The sequence below is a fragment of the Lithobates pipiens genome, unplaced genomic scaffold (genome assembly GCF_037356315.1).
Source record: "Lithobates pipiens isolate NorthernLeopardFrog02 unplaced genomic scaffold, aLitPip1_a1.2 Scaffold_16, whole genome shotgun sequence".
NCBI lineage: Eukaryota > Metazoa > Chordata > Amphibia > Anura > Ranidae > Lithobates > Lithobates pipiens.
In genome coordinates this window covers 471,262,403-471,279,889 of record NW_027507748.1, presented here as the reverse complement: position 1 = coordinate 471,279,889, position 17,487 = coordinate 471,262,403, and the positions used below count along the sequence as shown (strand labels likewise).

Below are 17,487 nucleotides of genomic sequence, written 5' to 3'. Positions count from 1 at the left end.
GGATAACAAGCTGGCGCGCACAGTGATCGGAGGTGGTGTGTGTCAGTCTGACTCATTGCATCTCCAGTCATGTTATGGAGCCTCTGACAGAGGCTTCTTACCACGTGATCAGCTGTGACCAGTCACAGCTGATCATCGCGTGAACCAGGAAGTGCTTGGTTCGTGCTTACAGGGAGAGTTAATCGGCTGCTCTCCCTGTTGGGGAGGGGGGGGGGGGGGTCTATGCTGATAATCGGCACAGCTTCCAACCAGTGCCCAGCAGTAACACCGGTCAGTACCTCCTCATCAGTGCTGCCTGTCGGTGCACATCAGTGCCCGTCAGTGAAGGAGAAAACAACAAAATTTTATGACTAACTTAAAAAAAAAAAAGAAATTTCCCCAAAAATGTCGGTCTTTTTTTAGTTTAGCTAAAAATAAAAACCCCAGAGGTGATCAAATACCACCAAAAGGAAGATCTATTTGTGGGAAGAATATGAATGACAGTTGCACGGTCATACAACACTGTACCCAGACAAATTTTTTATCAGTGCGACAGCGCTGAAAGCTGAAAATTGTCCTGGGCAGGGGGGGGGGGAGGTACCTGGTATTTTAAGTGGTTAAGGCATTACATATACTGTAACCCCTCTTGCTGTCAGTCACCCTCCAGTTTTTTGTTTTTTTGGCCTACTTTATTTCTGGTGCCCTTAGCCTCAGTTCACACTAGGTGCGGTTCAAATTCACAGTGAATTTGCTGTGGATTCTGCACCTTAACAAAATCGCAACCCGTTCATGCAAACCGATTACGTAGTGTACGTTAACTTAACGACACCCCGAAATCGGTTGACAAAACGCAGTGCAATTTACAGAATCTGATTGCATGGGTAACGCATTTGTGTGATCTCTGTCTCTGTTTCTGGCTTAGGATGCTGATTTTATACTGTAAGATTGGAGAGTTTATATTTTTATTTATTTTTGGATCCTCAAATGTAGAAATCCCTCCTCCCCCTGGCTGCATTGATGCTACTGTGGCAATAAGACTGGAGCTTCCATTTTTGTCTTCAGATTTACAAAATCTAATTGTGTTTATGGGGTCTTAGACTTGAAGGATAGGAATCCTCCTTTTCCCTGTTGAGGCTCACAAAACTCATTCAGTTGGTAACCCTTGGACTTTTCAGCACAGGCATCATATTCTAAGATTTGCAAGACCTGACTTTTTTTATCAGGAGGCTGCACAAGCCTCTGCTGATGCCAGCTTTGGCCATAAGAAGCTTCAAACCACTCTTTGTGTTTGTAACCTGGTTGCCTTGGTTTCAGTTCACCACTCAGTTTTGTTTCTTGGGGGCATCCTATGGTTAATAACTTAGGGTCCTTTCACACGGGGGGGGGGGGGGGGGGGGGGATCAGTGCTGATCCGCCCCGTGGATATCCGCTTGCTCAGCGGGGATCACCAGAGCGATCTCTGCTGAGCAGGAAGATGACAGGTCTGTCTCTGCACACTGCGCAGGGACGGACCTGTCACAGCACCGCTCTCTCCTATGGGAGATCGGGTGATGACAGACCGCAGTGTCCATCGTCATCCGATCCGATGACGGATGGAAAAAATTGCTTTTTCCTCTGTCACACTTTTTTTGGATCGGAGCGGGTCGGATGTCAGCGGACTTGTCACCGCTGACATCCGGCGCTCCATAGACCTCTATGGAGCATCCGTTCAGGTCCGCCTGAAAAACTAACGGGCAGACCTGAATGGATCGTGAAAGGGGCCTAAGACTCTGGGTTCTGTACTGTAGAAATATATATAGGATTTATTTTTTTTTACCTGTAAAAAATCCTTTTCTTGGAGTATGCTATATGGTCTTTCCTAACAATAACCCTTTTCCCACCTGAAGGTGACAGCTTATAGACCCAGCTTCATAAATTTTAAAGGAACCTGTGTCCTGTACTGTTGTCACCCAAGAAAAGGATTTTACAGGCCAGTCAAAAATCCTTAAATTTCTGCCGTAAAATGACCACGTGTCCCTGAAATTACTCACTATATATTATGTATGTTTTGTCAGATAATAGTGAGAGAATTTCTCTCCAACTTCACTTGGCTCTTACATCCAATGCCACCTGGATTCAGTATCCTAGCCACCTGGAGCTGATGAACCAATGTAGACACATAAACGTCCGTGTGGATCCCCGGGGTCTGAGAGAAGGGGTGCATTATACAGAGGTAAGCGTTTTACACATCTCTGCAAATGTTTTCTTGACTACAGTGTTTGAAAATAATTAAGTTAAAAATGTCATGGATGTATTTAAAAATGCTGTTTTCACTTTAGGGCTTGTGCATATGTTTTGGCAGAACTCTGCTTTTTAACAGACAAAATACCAGGTTTTCTGCCACTTTGTCCAAGCTGGCCCAGCATTATTATATATTGTTTTTTTTATTGTATATATTTTTTATAAAGTTTATTTTTTTATTTATTTTTTCTCCCTTAAAGTACAAACATTGCCAGTAAAGGAAAACATGACCAAACCATAAATGTGTAGATGGAATGCAGTGCATAAGGACATCATTAATGCTGGTCATACACTATACGAAAAATTGGCCGAAATTCGGACATTTAGACAGTTTGTTCAATTTTCGGCCAGTTAATGGGCACAAATCGGTAGGGACGTTTTTGAGCAGAAAAAATGAAAGAAGAGTTTGGAAATTTTCTGCCGAACGAACGATAAATTAAAAGGTTAATGTGTTTCCCGTCCGAACTGTTTGCACTAGGTATATGTGAAAAATTAACCAAAAATTGATTAATTTATGTTCATTGAACGATTTATCGACCATTACATTAAGGTACGAACGTTTGCTCTCACGGCTGAATGTTTTTCGAAAAGGTTTTTCTTTTCAAAGAGAACGCATCAGTTTTCCATCAGTTTCCAATCAGTTTTTTACATCCACTTAGCCATTAGCTCTGCACGATTCTGGGTAAAATGAAAATCCCAATTTATTTTTTTTTTGATTAGAATAAAGGTCACAATTCTCGTGGCGTAACATCTTTCACATTATACAAAAAAAATTGGGTTAACTTTTTACTGTTTAGGTTATTTTTATTTTTTTTTATTCAGGAAAGTGTATATTTATAGGGGAACTAATGGTCCCCTATGTGATGGCAGCTACTTGACAGGCCCTTTTTTGGGGGGGAGGGGAGGCGTTGCAGTGTGTGCGAGGAGAGATGAAGAGCAGTATACACACAGAGGGAGCAGTCTATACAGACAGGCTCCCTCACTTGCCGATGTAAACTGATTGTTGGCTAGTTGATCGCGCTGAAAAGGAACCGCCATTTAATTTAGTTACTGGCACAAGTGACCGTTCCTTCCCGGCGCTATGGTGTATAGGAAAAAAAAAAAGCAGACAATTATATTTAAAAGCTGATCGTGTCAGTCATCACTGGCAAGTGAGGTGAGAGAGCCTGTCTGTACAGACTGCTCCCTCACTGTGTATACTGCTCTGTCCTGCCCTTCTCCTTGCACACACTGCTCCCCCCCCCCCCCCCCCCCCAAATGACAGCTTCAAAATCAAAGGAAAAAAAATAAGCTATTAGTTAAAAGCCGGAAATGAAAGTCAGCACCAGCAAGTGAGGAAGTCTGTCTGTATAGACTGCCCCCCTCGTTATGCACGCTCGCATTTTACTTTGCATTACCTCACATAAACCTACTTTCATGCTGTCCAAGAATACATTTTACCCATGCAAATTAAATGTAATAATATTTATCTAAATGTTTACAGATATGTGGATATGATATATGTGCCCCTACTTCTGGTCCATTATTCAGAGTTCCTATAACGGTTGTTATACCAGCAAGGTAAGCAATGGCAGAACAAGAATATTGATTTTATATAATAACTTATTTTGTGGGAGAAATCGAGGAAGTCACTAACCTACCACAAGCAAGTAGATCAGAAAGTTTGGAGTGAATTTTGGTCCTGATCTACATATTTGTTCTGGATCAGTGACTCTGGGTACTGCAACAACCACATCGGCATGACAGCCAACATTTTCAGGTGGTCAGCAATGGGGAAATAAAGTGCAATTGCCGCTCATTCACATACCACCCCCCACCCCCCCTGGATCCACATTTGGCATCTTTCGATGGGGAATGGATACTGGTCTTTGACAGGTATCTTGTCCCCACTTCCGGTAGACAGAGCCGCGGCACATTACATCAGCAGCTCGGCTCCCTCCTCCATCTCCTACCGCCGGTCCATTAGGAGAGTGCAGCAGTGCCTCGCGCATGGGACCCGGTATGAAGCCCTAATGGTACACCACAAGGTCCCCATACAAGCAAAGGCGACAGCAGCACCCGACAGCTGATGGAAACAGCTGCAGTGCCAACATCACTGAACTCCAGGACAGATAAGTGTCCTATTATTAAAAGTTGGCAACTGCAGTATGTGTAGCTGCTGGCTTTTAATTTTTTTGTAGGGGTGGGCGGACCTCCGCTTTAAAAGAGAAGTAAAGGATTTTTTTTTTTTTTGAGAATCATACATGCCTGGGTGGAGGCAGCATCGAACCATGCTGCATCTGTCCCCCGGCATCTTTAACACTAATAACCAAGCGATCGTGCATCGCCATTCAGTCAGTTTTCAGCATTCCCTCAGCAGAGAGCTGCAGACTGTTTGTTTGTCGCAGCTCTCTGCACTGCCCTCTTCTTTGGAAATGCCAAACCCACTTGATGCATGTGAAATGCATCTGTCAGTGGAATCCAAATGATCTCAGAAGCGTCTTTAAACGGTCATCAATGCTAGCATAAAGGCCTCTCAACACAGACCCTTAAACTTAATCCCCAATATAACCATAAAATGTTACAGTATCTCCGGAAGGGGCTCCAGTGCGAGTTGCACAGGAGTCCTGTGCATCTTCTGGCCAAAAATTCAGACTGAAATCTGACCTGAAACGGTGAACACCGGTGATGCACCGGACCCCTGCTGCGAGCAACTTCATGCTGCAGTGTGAACCTAGCCTCAAGTTAATACTAACCTAACCCTAATGCTAAAAACAATGCTTTTATTTTTGTACAAACTGTCCCGCACCAATTACTCCGAGACGTAAAGGGTTACTTTGACCTTTTGCCATAGAAATGCCTATGCAGGGATGGAGGCACCTTAGAAGCACCATCACTGGATCTCTCCGGTTTCCAATGCAAACCCCATGCACATGTGTGTTCTCTCTCCATCCCAGAAGCTCTGAGCTCAAGGCTGCTGCAGCAGGGAGGATGACGAAGCACGCATGGGCAGAATTTGAATTGGGGATAGAGGTAGCTCCTGTGATGGCGGGAGCAAGTAGTGACTGCTAGTAGCATTTTTGCAACATCCTAGGAAGCAAGCAGGCAGGATGGACATCTCTAGGAGTCTTTTCAGCCTGGCTTTGGGAGGTACATAAATAGCCTACACTTTTATCGGTGGCAGGAGAGGCCCCCCCCCCCCCCTCCAATCCGCCGTGATCTGGTGCCCTCCACCGCTTACCGGAGCTTTAGGCAATGACTGAGGCAATCGCGGCCTCTCACTTGCTGGGTATGGAGACGAGTGAGGGGAAGATGGCCCCCACCCTTCTCCATATCACTGCAGGGTGGAAGCGACCTCAAAACGTCACTTCCACCCCTTGGCTCTTAAAGGGCCTTTTTTTTAATGTAAATATGAGATCTGAGGCATTTTTGACCCGTGATCTCATATTTAAGAGGTTCTGTTATGCTTTTTTTCTATTACAAAGGGATGTTTACATTCCTTGTAATAGGAAATAAAAGTGACACCATTTGTTTAAAAAAAAAAAAAAACAAATGTAAAAAAATGGTAAAATATAATTTAAATAATTTTTTTAAATGTGTTCCATCCCGATGAGCTCATGTGCAGAAGCAAATGCATATGTGAGTAGCGCCTGCATATGAAAACTGTGTTCAAACCATGTGAGGTATCGCTGCAATGGATAAAAGTGAGAGCAATAATTCTTGAAGTCTGATGTTGAGTATCGATTTACTCGCTGTAACATTTATCTTTCACAATATTAAAAAAAAGTGTGTTTTTTCCAAAAAAAGTGTGCTTGTAAGACCGCTGCGCAAATACGGTGTGGCAGAAAGTATTGCAACAACCGCCATTTTATTCTCTAGGGTGTTAGCAAAAAAAAAAAAAACTGTTTTTAACTTGTAAACCACACATCTAAAAAAGTGGTTAAAGGTGAAATAACCCTTTAACTCATTGATATTTTTGGTTAGCACTGACGTTATTCAGAAAAGGGTATTCCGTCCAAACATTATCTTGCGTCACCTACTTTAGCAAGTATATATTCGTACATATTGATTAAATGGTAACTTTTTTTTTTTTTCCCATGTGTATTTACTGTTCTTTCGTTTCTGTACTATATAGGCTCAGTGAGTCTGCATTGTTTGATATGGAGTCTAAAGATGTACTTTTCAAATCTGGGCAAATAAAGCGTCATTTTATAGAAGTTCCCCAAGGTGCAACCTGGGCTGGTAAGATAAATGATGATTGATGTCCAGGCAGACATGATTATGTTGTTGTGAGGTTATTCTTTAACATTCATTTTTCTTGCTAAGTTGCATGTTGGTGGTATGCTAAACATTTCACTCCTATGCATTGTCTGCATAGCCTATCAATGCAATGCTGGTACATTTAGAAAATGTAGAGCAACACTACCACTTATTCATGCCATGCAGGACTCCTACAGACTGTCAGTGTAAGTAAGCTGTTTGCTTGTACTTCGTACAGGAAGGCAGTTTCACACCCACAGGAAGAATCAGTGGACTACCAGTGTGTTCAACAGTGACCTGGTAGTTAATTGAGAACTACAAGCCAACATCTGCAAAGGGTGTCGGTACTTGTAGTTTTTATATTTGCAGAAACTTGTAAATGAATGATGCAGCCAATTCTCCTTCCCTCCCTCCTCCTCTATGGTGTAATATGAAAGGTGAACTTATTATTTAAAGTAAGATTAAAGCTAAGTGGAGAGGTTAAAACAATCAGGCATTTTTTTTTTTTTTTTGTTATTGCTTCCCCTGTGCCTGTTAGGGAGATTTACCCTATTGATTTATCATGTTTACCATTATGACCTGAAAGTAAATGTAATTCCCAAATTTTGGGTTTTCTCCAGAAAAGGATGCCTTCCAATTGTAACACTAGGGCAGAAAAGTGAAGGACTGTCTCCCCAGTGAACACAGATGGCAAAAATAAAACTTGCAGGGGTTCTAGACCTTCCTTACTACCCATAATGGGATTTAAAAAAATAAAAATAAAAAGTTTTTTTTTTTTTTGTCTTTTTTAGTTCTACTTTTTTAAGTATTTTTTTTTTTTTTTTTTGGTGGCTGTACAGGCCTCAGCATCGCAGGCTTTGACCTGAGGGTCCTTCAAGCTGTCATCCACGTCCCTCTTTCCCCTCTTTCCCCTTCCTTCTATAATAGGTATTTAGACTTTCCCAAAATTAAAGCGTACGCATTAGGGGTGCCCCCCCAACCTGTTTTATTTTTTATTTTTTTTGTATGATTTGTGAATGAGAACACAAGTGTAAATACACTTAAGCCCAATTTAAATGTGATTGCACAATAATTAAAAAAAATATATATACTGTAAAACACTGCAGGTTATATAATTTTGAATGAGTGTGTTTTTGTCAACTTTGTTTTTCCAGAGGTTAATGTGACCTCCCGTTCTCCTGATGTGGCCTCCAAGTTTGTTCTGCATGCTGTTCAGCTGGTTAAGCAGAAAGCTTACCGAAGTCACGAGTTCTACAAATTCACTTCCCTGCCTGAAAATGGCTCTGTGACAGAAGCATTTCCTGTTCTGGTGAGACATACTTGTATTTGTGTTACAGCAAGCTATGAATGTAGAGTTCTTTCGTCCTTCTTTCGTCCTTCTTTCGTCCTTCTTTCGTCCTTCTTTCGTCCTTCTTTCGTCCCCCCCATATTTTTTTCAATGCATCTGATGCTTAAGAAATGGTAAAAGCCCAACATATATACTGGCCATGGCAATATAATGGCAATGACTTTGTAGAAAAAAGCCTGCAGGTTTAAAAATTGTAGACATTTTTTTTCCACCTTTTTTAAACTGCTCCAGTTATCTTGATTTAGGGCCCATTTACAGCACCGAACACACTGCTCTTGCTAGATGTGCACGGTGCAAAAATGTAATGGCTCCCCAAGGGCAGCTCTCAAATGCGGTATTTGTGCCCACCAAATATACTGCATAAAACAAACCATATACTGGTTTGTTGTGGCGTGGTTGCATAAGTATTGCTTAACCACTTCAGCCCCGGACCAATTAACAGCCTAAGGACCAGAGGTCTTTTTACAATTTCGCACTGCTTTAACTGGTAATTGCGCGGTCATGCAATGTTGTATCCAAATGAAATTTGCGTCCTTTTCTTCCCACAAATAGAGCTTTCTTTTGATGGTATTTGATTGCCTCTGCGATTTTTACTTTTTGCGATTATAAATAGAAAAAGACCGAAAAATTTTGAGAAAAAAATATATTTTCTACTTTTTGTTATAAGAAAAATCGAATAAACTCAATTTTAGTCATACATTTAGGGCAAAATTTATTCAGCCACATATCTTTAATAAAAAAAAAAGTCCATAAGCGTATATTTATTGGTTTGCACAAAAGTTATAGCGTCTACAAACTAGAGTACATTTTCTGGAATTTACACAGCTTTTAATTTGACTGCCTATCTCATTTCTTGAGGTGCTAAAATGGCAGGGCAGTACAAACCCCCCCCCCCCAAATGACCCCATTTTGGAAAGTAGACACCCCAAGGAAATTGCTGAGGGGCATGTTGAGCCCATTGAATATTTTTTTTATTTAATTTTTTTGTCCCAAGTGATTAAATAATGACAAAAAAAAAAAAAAGTTTACAAAAAGTTGTCACTAAATGATATATTGCTCACACATGCCATAGTATATTCTGCTGCTTCTCCTGAGTACGGGGATACCACATATGTGGGACTTTTTGGGGGTCTAGCCGTGTACGACACCCCGAAAACCAATCACTGCCTTCAGGATTTCTAAGGGTGCAAATTTTTGATTTCACTCCTCACTACCTATCGGTTTCGAAGGCCATAAAATGCCAAAATAACACAAACCCCCCCCCCCCCCCCCCCAATGACCCCATTTTGGAAAGTAGACACCCCAAACTATTTACTGAGAGGCATGTTGAGTCCATGAAATATTTTATATTTTGCCACAAGTTGCAGGAATGTTACAATTTTTATTTATTTGCACAAAGTTGTCACTAAATGATATATTGCTCACACATGCTAAGGGCATAAGTGAAATTATACCCCAAAATAAATTCTGCTGCTTCTCCCGAGTACGGGGATACCACATGTGGGGGACTTTTTGGGAGTCTAGCCACGTACGGGACCCCGAAAACCAAGCACTGCCTTCCGGATTTAAATATAAAACTCTACCAAAAAAACTGTTAGCAATCGCAGGGATCAGGCCTGACTCTGCGAAAGCTGCAGTTATGCGTTTAGTGTTTTGTAAGTGACAGTGATCGATCCATACTGCACTTGGGTGGGCTGGGCAGAGGGGCAAAACGCAGGTGCTAGCGGGTATCTGGGCTGATCCTGCTAACAATGCGGTTTTTTGGAACCCTAAACTGCTGGGGACGCTAGTATAGATCTGATCAGATATTGATCTGTTCAGATTTTATACCACTACGGGAGGTGTATGCTTTGCGCGTGGGTGTTAGCGGTACTGGCACTAACCTAGCGCTGCCTGGGGCGACGCAGACCCTGACCCTAAAACTTAACTGATATCACCTGCCGGGTGATCAGGGGGTTAAATCTTTATTGGGTAATAAATGGTGGGTGCCCTGATGCTATAAAAAGCAAACTAACCAGAGTCACCCGTAACACTTATACAGTGATCAGCGGTGAAAGGGTTAACTAGGGGCAATCAGGGGGTTAAAATCTTTATTAGGTAGTGAATGGGGGTCCCTGGCGCTATATAAAAACCTGACGGGGAACCTAAATAACTAACTGGCTAACCAGCGTCACCAGTGGCACTTATATGGTGATCGCTGGTGAAAGGGTTAACTAGGGGCAATCGGGGAGTTAAAACCATTATTGGGTAGTATATGGGGGTACCTAGCGCTATAAAAACCTGGCGGTGAACCTAAAAAAATAACTAGCTACCTAGCAGCACTAATGACACTAATGCAGCGATCAGAAAAACGATCGCTTAGTGACACTGGCAAAAGGGGGTGAAAGGGTTAACTCTAGGGGCAATCAGGGGGTTAAACCTTTATTGGGGGGTGGTAGGGGGGCTACCCTGGACCTAACTCTAACTGCCCTGACAGTTTTTACTTTTACAACTGACACTGAATGCAGTGATCAGAAAATAAATGATCACTGCAATCAGTGACACTGTGACTGGGAGGGGGAGGGGGGGGGGCGAGGGGGTGATCGGGGGGGGGGGGGTGTGCCTGTGTGTGCCTACATGTTAGTGTAGTGTTGGTGCACACTTACTTTCACTCTTCTCCTTGTAGTCCGGTCAAAAAGACCACCCCGAGGAGAATGACATCACTTCCTCCCTGCTTGTGTTTACTATACACAGCGGGAGGAAGCTTCTCATTCGCCAGGAGCGATCGAGAGGGGATGGCCAGAAACCAACAGCCATCCCCTCATCACGGATCGCTCCTGCAGCAAACCGGACCGCCGTATCCAGCGGGAGGGCGTCCGATTGGATCCCCCACCCGCTGGAAGGCAAGCACGTACATGTACATGCCATTGTGATGACGTACAATGGCATGCGGCGGTCCTTAAGTGGTTAAACTTCTTATTTTTCTGCATTTGCTGTTTGGCACAGTCCAATGAAGTGAATGGCCTGTCCAAGCAGAAACACATGTGACTACACAGGAACATGCACATTAGTTTGAACTGACTCTTAACATTATATAAATGTTTGTGAATGGAATGTAGCAAAGAAAATCACAATAGGCTCTAATGATATGCACAAAAAACATTTTTGATATATGTACAGTATATGCCAATTTGGTGTGTGTGTGTATATTGTATATCATTGCAGCACATGATATCTTGTATGTTTAGGCCTTCCTCCTTCTGTTGTTTTTTTGTGGTAGGATTTAACTGTTTTAGTTAATTCTTCTTTGCTTTTTATTTTATTTTATTTTTTTATTGCAGAGTGGAAAAACCATTGAATTTTGCATTGCACGGTGGTGGGCAAGTCTCAGTGATGTGAATATTGATTACTCAATTTCCTTTCATGGGCTTGTTTGTGGCCAATCTCAACTGAATATTGTGAGTTTCCTTTTTTAAATTATCCTTAAATATGATCAGCAGATAAAAAATGTAAGGGGTCATCTGGGAAGACATTTCAGGTTGTCTTGCAGAGCTATGTATAATTATTTTTTACAGATACTATTCTATTGATGTTGAAATTAAAAAAAAATAGTATGTTAACATTATGAAATTTGAGTTCCTTGATGTGCAGCTAGTGTAAGTGCTTGATTTTTTATTTTTTTTTCTCATTAGACTCCTGTAATACCCTGCACTGCAGCATTCAGGGTGCAGGAGAGCTACCTCTACAAGCCAGTAGGGCTCTTCTGCAGTGAATGGTGACTGCGATGACCTCAATATATTGTGAATTCCAATGAGAAGTGATCTAAAATATATGTATAAAACATTAATTTGCCAATGTGCCCAAATTAAAAAGTGTGTATGTGTGTGTGTACACACACACACACACACACACACACTATATATATATATATATATATATATATATATATATATATATATATTATATATTATATACACATACACACACACACACAGCTATATGGCTCCCACTGCTTCCAAAAGGCAATCAGGAGTGTAAGTCCCTGGAGAAGCAAAGCTCTCCTGGACATCGCTGGATCGAGAGGGGGCTCAGGTAAGTATTTGGGGGGTTTCATTTTACCTTTTCATGCATGAAGGTAAAAACCACTTAAGCCCCAGACCATTTTGCTGGTCAAAGATTCGGCATTGCGCAGTCGTGCGATGTGACTCTCAGACAAAATTGACATCCTTTTTTTTAATTATTATTTATTTATTTTTCCCCCCACAAATAGAGATATCTTTTGGTGTTATTTGATCACCGTGTTTTTTTTTTTTTTTTTTTTTTTCTTTTTTAATAATAAATATCCCCCAAAAAAGATATAAAAAAAAAATTTCTTCCTCAGTTTAGGCCAATACATATTCTTCCTCATATTCTTGGTATTGATATTCGTTGATTGGTTTGTGCAAAAGTTATGGCATCTACAAAATAGGAGTTAGTTTTAGGGCATTTTTATTCTAAATTTTTATTTTTTTTACTAGTAATGGCGGCGATCTGCTATTTTTTTTTTTTTATCAGGACTGCGACATTATGGCGGACACGTCGGACAATTTTGACACATTTTTAGGTCCATTGTCATTTTTGCTGTGTGTGACATCACTGATCATAGCTCCCGATCACAGGGAGCAATGATCAGTGACAGTGTCACTAGGCGGAACGGGGAGATGCTTGTTTACATTAGCATCTCCCCGTTCTTCAGCTCAGTGAGGCAATCGTGAGTATCCACTATCCTACTCGCGGAGCTCCCAGCATGGTTGCACGCGTGCCGCTGGTGGCGCGCACGTGACCACACGGCGGCAAATTCAAAGGGACGTACCTGTACGCCCATTTGCCCAGCCGTGCCATTCTGCCGACTTAAATGTACATGCGGCGGTCGGCAAGTGGTTAAGACATATTCCAAGAATATTGGTTGCAGAATTTATAATTACAAAATTAAATTAAAACTTTGTTTTACCACACCTTACTTGTTTGCACACCATGGACTTACCCGGCGGTGCCTACAGTAGCGCGTTCGTCTCATCCTTTCACATTATTCCACCATTCTGCTTGAAGTTTTTCTTGTTTTGAACGGTTTCAGAGGATAGTTTAAGTTGTTTTTTTTCTCTTCTCTGTTTTGTGATTTTTATATGTGTCTTAAGGCATTGGTCCATAGTTATGTGATTAGAGCAGTGATGGTGAACTTTGGCACCCCAGATGTTTTGGAAATGCTTTTCCCATGATGCTCAACTACACTGCAGAGTGCATGGGAAATGTAGTTCCAAAACTTCAGAGGTGCCAAGGTTTGCCATTGTTTCGTCACATATGGCCACCCATAACAGTTGGCTACCGGCTGGACTGCGCATGCTCAACGCCGCCATATGCCTTCCACCCCTGAGTCTGAGTTCAAGCCCCACCATCCAGGTGGACATAGAGTTTGATTATATTTATGCTGAGCGAAGTGAGCCCGCGAGAGGCCCTCTGTTGGAACAGATATGGTGGCGTCACGCCTCATGCCTACTCCAGCGCATAGCAAAATGTGATGGGTAGCCGAATGTGACATCATCACTGCCCTAAAGAATAAAATGATGGTTGTTTGCAATTTATGTCACTTTTTTTTTTTTTTTTTTTTTGCAGCGGTTTTTCAAACGCATTTTTTGTGAAACAATATAGTTAAACTAATTTAAAAAAAAAAAAAAAATATATATATATATATATATATATATATATATATATATATATATATATATTCCAATTTTTTTTTTTTTTATATGAAAGATGTTATGCGGAGTAAATACACTGAGCAAAATTTGTGTTTGCCTGTATTTATCATGAGCTGAACGCAAAGATCTATGACTTTTTCTATGTACACAAAAGGTCTATTTCTCTCAAATATTGTTCCTAAATCTGTCAAAATCTGTGTTGGTGAGCACTTCTCCTTTGCAAGAACTGGGATGAAAACATAGTTATTGCATGGCCAGCATACTCACCGGACATGTCACCCATTGAGCATGTTTGGGATGCTCTGGATTGGCGTATACAACTGCGTGTTCCAGTTCCTGCCTATATCCAGCAACTTCGCACAGCCATTGAAGAGGAATGGACCAACATTCCACAGGCCACAATCAACAACCTGATCAACTCTATGCGACGGAGATGTGCTGCGCTGCATGAGGCAAATAGTTATCACACTAGATACTGGTTTTCAGCCTCCCCAATTCAATAAAACTGCACATTTTAGAGTGGCCTTTTATGCTGTCTAATCGGTATCTGGATAAGCCACACCTGTGAGGTGGATGGATTATCTTGGTAAGAAGTGCTCACTAAGGCTGGCCATACATTATACAATTTTCTTCTATAGATTTCCTTTAGATTTAGCAAAACCATATAATATGAGCTCAAACCTAAACACTTTAAATTTGTGTGCAGTCAGGCAGTCCCTTGTACTACACAGCTGAAGGTAAATCTAAAGGAAATTGAATAAGAAAATTGTATGGTGTATGGCCAGCCTAACACAAATTTGTGAACAATATTTGAGAGTAATAGGCCTTTTGTGTACATAGAAAAAGCCGTGGATCTTTGCGTTCCGCTCATGATAAATGGGGGGGGGGGAACACAAGTGTTGCATTGTATAATTAATACCTCGTGTGGTGTGAGCACAGTTTACATATTTGGGCATGACCCATGTATGCGTTCAGCACTGCGCTTGAGCATGCGGGACAGGGGCACTTTCAAAAAAAGTTTATGAACGTTTTTCAACTTTTACACTGTCCCCATTTTTTTTTTTTTTTTTTTTTTTTTTACATTTTTCATCACTTTTAATGCTCTTGCAAGGAATGTAAGCATCCCTAAAAGTGATCCGGGGCAAATCCACCACTTGGATCACTTTTTTTTTTTTTTTTTTTTTTTATATAAGAGAGATCAGCTCCTGAGGGAAAAAAAATACTGGGGATATGACATCTAGCTGCAACCATAACCCTGGTATTAAATGATCATGAATCATGGCTTATTTACCTAGTTAGGTGATCGTCAAGTGGAATATAGTATTTATGTGTTTTGAAACAAGTGCTGTTCAATGTAGTTTTCCTTTATATAGCGGTGTAAATTGAAATGGCTACTTTGGGTTTTGTTGTCTTATTTAAATTCACTATTTTTAGCAGAGCAGTGTTGTCACTGCAACACATTTTAATGCATTTTTACCTGTTTGTGACCAGCCTACGTTTTCCTTAGGCTGTTCGAATACCTATATGGGATTATCATGTTGGCTTTGTTTTTTCTTGTATAATTGTATATAATATATATTTTTAATTTTTACAGCATGCATCTGAAGGCACATCTCGTTTTGATGTAACCTCTACTTTAAAGTATGAGGATTTGTCTCCCAGCATTAGTTTGAAAAATTGGGTGCAAACTTTAAGGTATTATGCCTGTTATCATTCTTGTTTTCTTTAAAAATGCTTTCCTGGGTTATACTGATTTCAACAAATGTTCAGTGTGGTCTGAAAATAGTGGCTGATAGCCTTTGGTAATTTTAATTCTTGTATGAAAAGGCTCACGTTTCTTGTTCACATAACTAAATATTGACAATTTGTCGGGATGTCATATGCTATTTTCTATGCAGTCAGTGCACAGTTTCTGTATCTTCTCGCATGCACAATACTACTATTTGCATTGCGATCTGATGCTCCTTGTGGTATTGGCAACAAATCCAGACTTCAATGCATTTTTAAAGTGGAGGTGACCCCCTGACATGCCACATTTGGCATGTCATTTTTTTTTTTGGGTGGGGGCAGGAGGAGCGGATTTTTTTTTTTTTTTTTTTTTTTCAGGGTCATCCAGCTCTCGCTTCCTCCTGGGGCTCCACGGAGCCAGAAGGAAGTTTCCCTCTCCCCACTCCCTCCAATCTTCTGGGACACGTCACAGGTCCCAAAAGATCACCTGGCCAATCGCAGCGTGGCTTGCACATGCCCAGTGTGTGCCCAGCTGTGAAGCCAAAGCTGGGCACCCAAAATCACAATGCCGAGGAGAGGGACTACGTTCGCTTGCACCGTTGGACCGTGGGACAGGTGAGTGTCCGATTAAGTCTGCAGCTACACTTTTTGTAGTTGCTGACTTTATATGGGTTGCACTCCACTTTAAATGGTTTTGCACAGGGCAGTACAGATCATCTTCTGATGTCCCCTGCCAACAATACATTAGCTCATCAACACAAGTCCAAAGCCTGTTTTACACAGGCCCTAATTTGCATTTTCCCTTTTTATGAAAAATGGCTTATAAAGCATTTATAGTTCATTTAATTATGCTTTTGGAGTAAAAAAAAAAAAAATTTAGATGCCACGGCAGGCTTGTTTTTAAATGTGCATGCACCAAGATGAGGCCCAAGGTGACAGCCCAGCTGCCATTTCTATCCTGCTAGATTACATAAAGGGTGGGTAAATTTTCTGTGCAGTGTGTAGGCTTTGAAGTTTTGTTCAGTTCACACAAAAAAAAAAATAGAACTCTAAAGGCTTATGTAGAGTAAACCCATGTAAAGGGGAATATAACAGTATAAATATTTTGTATCCAGACAGTTTTTTTTTCTTATGTTTACAGGCCTGTCAGCGCCAAGACGAGACCTTTGGGAGTTCGTGATATTTTGCCAAACAATCGTCATCTTTACGAGATAGTTTTAACTTATAATTTCCATCAGGTGAGTAGTGAGTTATTTAAAAAAATAAATAAATAATAAAGATTATTTTATGGCTTGCAGTGGATTTGCGTCGCTTTGTTGTATGGGGCTGCCGTTACATGCGGGAAACCCAGCAGGGATTTCTGGCAATTTTAGTTGTGAGAGGCAGTCCTATTGAAAGCTGTGGGAGGCTGACATTTCCCACCCGGTATCACGGCAATTTGCATGTAAACACCTGTGGAGCAATTGTCTGCAAATGGTCGACACTGGACGCAGATGTTTATTTTTTTTACTATTAAGAAAAAAGATCAACGTTTTTGGGCAAAAAAGGCTTTCCTTCGATTCTGTTAAAAATAAAATAGTACGAAAACCCCCAAAATGACCTTTTTTTGGTAAAGACACTCCATGATGGCTCCTATTTATTATTTATTTTTTTACCGCAATTTTTTGGAAGTGATTAAACATACTGTTACTGAAGGGATTCAACTTTGAGCTTGAGAATGGTGCATTAGGTACAATTAAATTTAAAGTCCTAAACCTGAAGTGAAAGGGGTTAATGTACTGGTCACAGTGGCAGGATGGAGCTGAAAGGGGTTAATGTTCATATGGACAAGATAAGGGAAGTGAGGGTTTAATTTACAGTTAAGGAGATGGCATTTGAGCTAGTATGTGTAGGAAAGGAGTGGGGAATGAAAGTATTACACCGGGCCACTTCTGACATTTCTCACATGCATGTAAAAATCTTCATTTATTTATTTTTTGCTGGAAAATTACCTGGAACTCCCAAGCTATATTTTTTCAGAAACCAAAATTCCTGGAGAATAAAATGGGTCTTGCTATTTTTCATAGCACACGATATTTGCACAGGGGTTTATAAAACACAAATTTTCAGGAAAAAATATACTTTAGTGAATTGTAGTGAGCACAAACACAATATAATACCCAATGTTTGGTAACCTATAAAAGATGTTACTCTTAGTAA

At 40.9% G+C, this 17,487-nt stretch overlaps 1 protein-coding gene across 3 annotated transcripts in view; it reads left to right on the top strand.

Moving 5' to 3' along the window:
* Positions 1-17,487, top strand: part of TPP2 (tripeptidyl peptidase 2) — a 118,119-nt gene that overhangs the window by 40,585 nt on the left and 60,047 nt on the right. For all 3 annotated transcript variants that reach the window (XM_077482935.1, XM_077482934.1, XM_077482936.1), the window contains exons 14-20: positions 2,034-2,191; positions 3,743-3,819; positions 6,374-6,480; positions 7,653-7,807; positions 11,167-11,283; positions 15,155-15,255; positions 16,430-16,526. In XM_077482935.1, the coding sequence (XP_077339061.1) occupies positions 2,034-2,191; positions 3,743-3,819; positions 6,374-6,480; positions 7,653-7,807; positions 11,167-11,283; positions 15,155-15,255; positions 16,430-16,526 (812 nt within the window). The remainder of the gene's footprint in view (positions 1-2,033; positions 2,192-3,742; positions 3,820-6,373; positions 6,481-7,652; positions 7,808-11,166; positions 11,284-15,154; positions 15,256-16,429; positions 16,527-17,487) is intronic.